At 48.7% G+C, this 8,877-nt stretch overlaps 1 protein-coding gene across 2 annotated transcripts in view; it reads left to right on the top strand.

Moving 5' to 3' along the window:
* The window catches only part of FTO (fat mass and obesity associated), a 264,978-nt gene that overhangs the window by 92,397 nt on the left and 163,704 nt on the right, over positions 1 to 8,877 (top strand). For both annotated transcript variants that reach the window (XM_014528433.1, XM_014528432.1), the window contains 2 exons: positions 685 to 828; positions 5,215 to 5,334. In XM_014528433.1, coding sequence (XP_014383919.1) covers positions 685 to 828; positions 5,215 to 5,334 — 264 coding nt within the window. The remainder of the gene's footprint in view (positions 1 to 684; positions 829 to 5,214; positions 5,335 to 8,877) is intronic.

The raw sequence follows: 8,877 nt of genomic DNA, 5'->3' as shown, positions 1-8,877 counted from the left end.
TCTCTCTCTCTCCCTCTCCTTTCCTCTCTGAAATTTTAAATATACATTTAAGACCTTTTCAGTCCTGAGACCCTACAGGCAGTGTCCTGTCTTTGGTAATCAAGCAGCTTTTCCAGGGGACTGGCCATGGTGCTGTGTGGCAGGGAGGGTGTGAGTGTCTATTTCAATCAAGACGCGCGCACACCCTTCAAGCACTCTTTCTCCGTTTTCTCCTTATCTTCCCATCCTCTCTCTCCCGTTCACTCATCCTCCTAAATATTTGACACTCAGGTCGCTTGGCTGTTGTCAATAATGCCGTGAAGAGGAATGGTGGACACGTTTGGTGTCCTCAAGCCGCTTACCGTGTGAGAGTGGGTGTAGTGCAGAATAGAGCACAGCACCCAGCATGAGGCTTCCTGGGTGAGGTGACACGTGAGACTTCACCATGTAGGGATGGGGGGATTTTAGGACAGTTGAGGACCGCTACTGGACGAGAATTTGTGATTGGGGCGGGGCGGAGGTACCTGGGAGTATTGAGTGGCTGTGCTTGAACTGGATACCATGATGCCCTAAAGGCAGTGTTAGCAGGTGAGGCCGGTTCCTGAATGAGTCCAGAGTGCGAAAGAGCTGGAATATCAGATTAGACGATTGCACTTAAGTTGGTTGGGCTTTACTCGTAATCTGGATTTCTGGTTCTCTCTGCAGTGCTCGACGGGGACCCTGGATTACATCTTGCAGCGCTGCCAGCTGGCTCTGCAGAATGTCGGCGATGTGACTGATAGTGGGGGTGTCTCCCTGAAGTCCTTGGAGCCTGCAGTTTTGAAACAAGGAGAAGAAATCCACAACGAGGTGAGGGTTTTAAAGAACTGTGAAGGGTCTAGGTCCCTTGGTACGTGCAGACTCGCAAGCTAAGCTACCATAGTTTCAGGCGAGTGTAAGACATGCAGCTCCCAGAGACAAGGGCAGTTGCTTACTTACAACAGCAGCTGTCGCCGGAGTATCAGCCTTTCCGTGCCAGGCCTCCAAGCCTCTGTTCCCACAGGGCAGTGCAAAGCGGGCCAGGTAGCATGTGCATGGGGAGGGATTGCGTTATAGAAGAGGAAGCCGAGCTGAGGGAGCCCGAGTCTTTTATAACAGGCAGTGAGCATGCCTGACCTTTGCACCAGATCAGGACTCCGTCTTTATCCTCTCAGTCTGTCAGCAAACCCGCCCTTTGTTCCGGAGGGAGGAGGGATGTCTTCCAAGCCCATACAAATGTCTATACAAACATCCTTGCAATGAGAGCCTGAAACAAGGGACAGTCGGGTCCTTGCCGACAGCGCAGAAACACAGGAGACCCATGAAGAACAGTTTCCCAACAAATCTGATGGGGGTTGAGGGTGGAGCATAGAGCACGTGTCAGTGCCTTGCTCTCTGCTCATTAGTTCCAGTTCTGAAGTCTGTGAGACCCACAGGTCTGGATCTCATGGGTCAGTTTTGCAAACTTTACTGTTCTCATTAGTACCCTTTCAATTTCTTCTTCATCTTTGGACTATGTATATATGTGTGTGTGTTTATCTATTTAATATGTCTTTTAAATCAACTCATCTTTACATAGATACATGTCTTTACGGAGGAAGCTTTACATTTCCACTGTAAGTGGAAAGCCAGTATCACCAGCCAAAGGAAAAAGGAACCAGAAAAACGTAGCCGGTGCAAACAGCAGTGTCATTAAATTCCAGCAGCTGGTCTTGCCAGGAGAAGGCTCTCAGCCTAAAGTCTTCATTCTTTATGTTAAGAAGGGAAATTAGGGCACAATTTCATACATTTTCTAAAAGTCATTGAATTCTGCACTTGAAACAGGTGAATTTTATGGCAGGCAATTTACACCTCAAAAAAAAAAAAAAACCACAACAAAGAACCAACAACAACAAACCAACTATTAAAAAGAGAAAAGAGTTTACCAAGTGGTAGAAAATTACTGAAGATCATCATCAGTCTGAGATTTTTCTCTTCAGTGTAACTGGAAGGATTGATGGAGAATTTGGATTGATGGAGAATTTGGGATACAGGAATGCTCTTATTGACCCCCCCCCCCCCCCAATAAATAATAACTGAACTGTGCTAGGTACTCTTCTGGGTGCTTTAGGATAGATTGGTAAAGAAAGTAGACATTCTGGTACAGGGAGGTGACAATAAATAATAAAGATAACACATTGGTTAATTACTCAGTTTGTTAGATATCTATAAGTGCTATAAAACCCCAGTCAGAGCAAGGTGATAGAGACTGAGGTAAGTAGAGAACATCCCACTGAGAAGGCATCCTTTGAGCAGAGACTTGAAGGAGGTGAGGGAGTGAGCCTGGTGGATATCTGAGGAACAGCGTTTGGGAAGAGGGGAACAGCCAGTGCGAAGACAGTGTTCAGGTCTAGTTAAGGGATGGTCTGATTTGAATGGCAGGAGTGAGGCTGTGAGTTCTAGGAGATGGGGTCCCAGAGATGGTACCTTGAAGGCTTGAAGGTCCCTAGGAAGGACAGGGACTTCCCTTCTCACAGCTTGGGAAACGTTGCCATCATTCGCAGACCCCAAGGCAAAGGAACCCTGCCTTTCGGGGAAACAAGAACTGCTCCTAAGCTAAGCCAAGCCCAGGACTGACTCTCTTTCCTTCATGGTGCCTGGGCAGTGTCCCACCGTCTCTCCCATCTGTCCTTGCCAGAGACGCTGCTGATGGCTGGAACGGTAGGCCCTGGTGACCACACAGAATTAGACTGGGGAGCAAAGTTATGTCTTTCTCCACATTCGCAGTGAAGAAAGTTTTATCTAGAAGGGTAGTTATTTCCTTCTCTAAACACCTTGCCGTTTTAGGAGTTGGACTAGCAGAATGGACGCCCTCGTTCCCTTGCATATGGGCTATTTTCTTCCCTGTCTTCTCTGGTCTTCGTCTGTGACTCTGATGTTTTGTTATCCCCAACGGGTGGGGGAAGCCTATAAAATCACAGTGTTTATCTGGAATATTGTCATCTGAACGCATCTGCTGCAGAAAGTGGCCGGCCGCTTTTGACATTGTATATGTTAGCGACGTGGGGCAGCGATAGATCAGAAGCCTCACTGCTCTGTGGCTAGCCTACGATTGGACGGAGGGAGAGAACCTGAATCTAAATAGCGTGCGTTCCAGTCTTCTCCACCCCCTAGTCTTTCATTCTTCAAGGCCATCTCCTTACTTAGGAATTAAGTCCATATGTCCGGGCACATCGTCAGACACTCTTCTTTCTCCGGCCAAGTTGGCCTGGGATTAAGCGCTCGCAGGCTCTGTCTCTGCCGTGTCCTGTTGTGAAAGCATGAAAGTCCGTAATAGTTACTCCGAGTCCTGGTTGTTTGCTTCGCCCTGTCTTAAAGGCCGGGTGCCCTTGCTGGACTAATGAGAGGGCCACGGCCTTGGTTTGATGTGCTGCAGGCTTTCAGGCTGTGTGGGCTTAGAGGTGGCTTGTTTTCCTTGTCTTAGATGGTTTCTAGCTAAGCAATTTGGGAACTTTGGGGTTGGAACCAAATCCACAAGAAGGTAGATATTTTTTGCAACTTAACATGCTTAGAAAAGATTTCTGTTATAAGTAGGATTTTCCTCTGTGTTCTTTAAAATATATATATTTTTATTTGTTTCAGAGAGGAAGAGAGGGAGAGAGGGATAGAAACATCCATGATGAGAGAGAATCATGGATCGGCTGCCTCCTGCCATCTGAACCTCTATTCTGGGTCCTCACCTTTGGTTTTGTGCAATGTCTACCCCACAGCTCTCCTTTCTCATCCCCAGAGTTTGGGGGTGGAGGAGGGGTAGCGGGGGACACAATCCAGCATTTAAGAAAAATATTTTTTTCTAACTCAAATTCTGAATCAAGAAGCTAGAATATTTTTTCCCCTCCTTAATTAATTTTAAGAAAGGAGCCAGCAGCTTCTCTTGGCAGTGGGGGAACTGGTGAGGGTGGCATTTGATTACAATCCTGTAATATTTTTCTCTCCACAACATGGAGATGAAAAGGTCGGGTTGTGGAGTGGGATGAACGCATGCCAGTGGATCTGATGCCCACCAGATTGTATCTCATGGGCAGTTCTTTCCCGCACGGATAGAGCTTTGTTGGGAGTAAGTGGCCGGCTTCATGAGGGAGGCGTGGGCACGAATGGGCATGGAGCTTGGACATTTTCCTGCTCAGGAAACGTGACTGCGATCCTTGAAGTCCTAGGCCTTGTGCCCTGTTCACTTCCTATTCTCGGCATCTAGCAAGCGCTTGACATGTCGTAGGTTATGCGTTATTAACCCACTTACTCATTGTTTACCGTAGTAGGGTCGTAGGAAAGAAAGGGAATTGTTAGTGTTTTTTCTGCTCTCTGTACCTGTTGTCACCTGCCCTACGTTGAAAAGTGACCATTTGTGTGGCTCCATGGTGCTGATGTCTGCGTGCCTCCATAGTTAACTTTATGCTGTTTAGTCGTATGGTGGTATGGGGTAGCATTTATCACCAGCTCTTCCTGGCCCACAGCGAACTTCTTTGTATATTTTATTTTTTACTTATTTATTTAAAATATTTTTTATTGATTTTTTTAGAGAGAGAGGAAGAAAGAGAGACAGAGACAGAAACATCGATGAGAGAAAAACATCATCGATCAGCTGCCTCCTGCACGCACGCCCCCTCCTGGGGATCGAGCCCACAACCCGGACATGTGCCCTGACCGGAATCAAACCGGTGACCTCTTGGTTCCTGGGTTGGTGCTCAACCGCTGAGCCACACCGGCTGGGCACTTCTTTCTTTGTTTTAAATCTAAGAAACTTCAAATGGATATCTCCGCATATGTGTCTGTATTTTGCTCTTCATGCTAATCTCTAATAAAGATATCGAATAAAAGCATACTTTGATGATATCTTCCCCGTCACACGCAGTGCAGGCTGCTGCACACTCTAGGATCTCAGTACGTGTAGTTGATTGACTTACAGCCGCCTCACGTCTGACTGGCAGATGTCATTGCAAATCCCTCCCCAGCCTGGGCTGGGCCGTCTCCCTGAGCATGGAGACGACCCTTCCCTGGCTTTGCAGAAACGCTCCGGAGGCTGCATGTCGCACTGGGGACTGCTCAGGCTGGGCTCCTCCCACCCTTCCTCCTCCTCCGCTGTGAAGTTCCTGCGGGAGGACCGAGTGACAAAGTCCTTGTCCTTGACTGCCCGTCACAAGGGCCTTGTAACCGCCACCTGGTCTTTGCCGTCCGCAGGTGGAGTTCGAGTGGCTGAGACAGTTTTGGTTCCAAGGCAGTCGACCCCGGAAGTGCACCGACTGGTGGTGCCAGCCCATGGCTCAGCTGGAGGAGATGTGGCGGAAGATGGAAGGGGTGGTAAGTCCGAGGGGCCCGCCGCCAGTGTCCGGGGAGGTGCGCCGTGTAAATTCTCCGCAGCCCGATTTGCATCGGCAAATCCACGTGTCACTCTTCTGGATGACTGAGTTAGGCTACTTTCGGGAAGGTAACAGGACAGCCAGGACCTTGCTTTCCAGACGGCTCCTCAGATCTGTACACCAGGCTGTCCGTGGAGGGCTGTCTGGGGAAGGGATGCTGTAACCCTGCTCGTGAATCCTGAGAGCATCACAGACTTGAGGCTCTCAGAAGAAAGGAACCCGTCCAAAATGGGGCGTCGTAAACCCGAGTTGGAGGTGATGAGAAGTCCATGCCTCCGTCTCCTCCCAAGTTCTGTGGGTAACATTAGCCTGTGTAGCCTGCGTTCCGTTTCTATGGGGTGGATATGTTTATGGGATGGGTATTTTTATGGGATGGATATATAAAGGCAGCTTCACTTTCAGGCTTTTTTTTTTTTTATCCTGGCTTCGTCCATGTACATCCGAGTTTGAACTTTATTTGCTGAACCTTGACTCTGAGACGTCAGCTTGGCTTTGGGATTGTAAGCGAACAACTCCGTGAATTAGAATTGGCGGATGAGTAAGAAAGGAACGCACTGATTTTTTTTAACGATATCTTTATTAATTTCAGAAGGGTAGGGAGAGGGGGAGAGAGAGAGAGAAACATCAATGATGAGAGAGAATCATGGATCGGCTGCCTCCTGCATGCCCCTCACTGGGGATCGAGCCTGCAACCCAGGGAATTGAACTCTGACCTCCTGGTTCACAGGTCGACGCTCAACCACTGAGCTACTACGCCGGCTGGGCAGAACTCACTGATTTTGTTCAAAATGTTTTGCAGTTGCTTTTGCTCAAGATTTTGTTTTTTAAAGTAAAATCTTTGGTCTTGTGAGCTTGCCAGTGATGGCTCCTGGTGAATTCATCTAAGAAATTTCGTTAGGATGGTTGTATTTTTCAATTTTGAGGCGATGCCGCAGGAGATGGAGTATCTGCTATGTACTTTATAAGGCTCGTGTAGAAGACACGAAAGGAGAAGAGCAGTCCTGGGACTAATCCAGGCGAGCTCCCCGCTGTGGGCGTGGCATTGCCGAGCCTTCCCAGGGCAATGAATGGCCCCAGTGTCTGCCTCAAGCCCCAGGATGATCACTATCAGCAGAGGGGAGGTTGGGGCCAAGATAAAAGGGACGGTCCTTCTAAATTAAATCGAAGCGTTGCTTCCAGCCTTTTTTAAATGACTTTGAACAGATTCATAATAACTTATTTTTGCGGTTAGAGGAGAATGATCCTTGGAAACGTCCACGCTTCCGTGGTTCTGTTTGCGCAGGACCATCTGGTATTTGTGTACTTGGCCCTGGCCCCTTCCATTCCTGCTTTGCACCCAGCCCGCCTCCTCTTTTCCAGCGGCAAGCAGTAGGGGGCAATGTTGAGCTACCAGTCGGAAGCCCCCAGATGCTGCTTGCCTTTCAGGAAAATGCATACAAATGTACCAGTAACTGTCGAGAATTATCCCTGTTGCTCCACGTTAGCTGTAATCTCCCAGATTCCATAACACAGGAAATCAGTTGTGGGTTAACAAATTCAACAGCAATTTAACATAAAAAGTGCAGAGTTTGGTGCACATTTGGATCCTATAGAATTAGACTAATCGAAACGGCATTTCTGAGCGCGCTCACGTGGCTTCCAGGGAATATACTAGTCAAACTCATTATCCTTTTAGACAAATGATTCTTCTTTATCTTTATGCTTTTTTTTTTTTGAATCGTAAAATCATGTTGTGTGTGTGTGTGTGTGTGTGTGTGTGTTGTGGAAAGACTTCTCTGATTAACATGGCCTGGGTCTCTTTCGGCGAGAAAATAAAACAGAAAACCCCAGGCCATGTGTACATTACGGTTCTCCTCTGCTTGCCAGTCAGGCCACCTCGGACAGCCCTTGCGTCAGCAAAGAGCCTGGCGCTGGAATTTCTCTCTGTCTTTGTGTCCTTTTTCCCCCCAACTTTGTAGTTGGAAGGTGTGGTCTCAGGTAAGACAGAGAAGAATGGAGAATGAGCTTTGAAACCACGTTGCTGCCATGACCGTTAATTGCCTCACATGTCCTAACCCGTCACCTGTTTCAGAAAGTCGAGTCAGCTGTCTGCGAGGTCCCCAGCCGCTGCTGCCTGTGTTCGGGTCTAGCCAGCACCGGGGTTTTGGTGTTTTTGTGTTTTTATTTATTTATTTATTTTTTTATCACGCTGTTTATTCTTGCCATTTCTCTCCCCGAGGATAGTTTTACTCTCTGCACCCTCTTGTGATGTAAATGTGAACCCTTCGATTTGAATGGCATTCTGATAAAATATCGCATCTCCCTTGAATATTACCTCGCGGATTAACCCCAAAGCAACACAGGGCTTTCTTCCAGCCCAGGAATTGAGCCTAACCTTTCCTCTCCTGTCGCTCTGTCCTCAGGAAGGCATCGTACCCCCGTGCCCCTATTCAAATATGTGTATCTTACGTGTTTTTTCTAAGTCAGCCCCCACCCCACAGGCAGGAGTCCCGCGTGATGAGCAGACTGCCCGGGATAAGAGAGCGTTACCATTTGAAAGGAACCTCGCCAGCGTGGCTCGCTGGGTAAAGAGGAATCTGAAAAGCCGGGGTCTCCTGTGAGGCCAGGGCGCCGGGCTGCAGCCCGCGATGTAACGGATAGGCCGTGTGTCTCGCAGGGGCTGGTATCGCGCGCCGCCAAACTGACATTTATTTCACCTCTGAAATGTTTCAACGCTGTCAGCTTCACAGGGACACAGAAGAGAGTGCTGGGTGTGGTGTCCTTTACACCGATGGCATTTATTCATCTCCTTTCGGCCGTACACACAGTTCTTTTCAAAGCTCCATTTGCTGTAATCCACTGGCAATAGTCTAGAAGAGCTTCCGGAGCAAACACTTGCAGGCGGGCTGATGATTTCTAAACCGGAGGGATGTCTTTGTTACTCTTCTTTTCGGGGATGGGGGTCGGTGCTGACGGCTCTGAATGTTTCCAGTTGCTTTTCCTGGCCCGACAGTGCCCTGGGCCGGGGAGGAGCGAGGCCGTTCTGTGGCCATCGGCCTCCCTAGCCCTTGTTGACTTTGGTGGGGAGGAGCCCAGGCTGGATTATTTTAACGTATCCGCTTGGAAGCCGTGTAATGACGTGAGGTGGGCCACAGGCTACATCTCCTTCTCCCCGTTTCTGCTCTGACTTTGGCGCAGGAGAGAAGCGGGAGACGTTGGAAGCCGTGTAATGACGTGAGGTGGGCCACAGGCTGCATCTCATTCTCCCCGTTTCTGCTCTGACTTTGGAAAACGAGTAGGTGTTTTATTTCATACCGTTCCCCGTTCCTTGTTGTGAAAAGTTATAAGAGAGAAAGGCACTCAGGAATGTGAAGGCCGTCCTTTACGAGTCCGTGGCAATAGTTTAATTTCAGGATGAGTCATGCCTTTTTCCCTCGCCATGCCGGCCTGCGTAAACCTTCTGGAAAAGCTCAGGCCCGGAGCCTGCCCACTGTCTGGTGAGCCC

Source organism: Myotis brandtii, unplaced genomic scaffold (genome assembly GCF_000412655.1).
Source record: "Myotis brandtii unplaced genomic scaffold, ASM41265v1 scaffold633, whole genome shotgun sequence".
Classification (NCBI taxonomy): Eukaryota; Metazoa; Chordata; class Mammalia; order Chiroptera; family Vespertilionidae; genus Myotis; species Myotis brandtii.
This window is presented reverse-complemented; position numbering and strand designations above follow the sequence as displayed.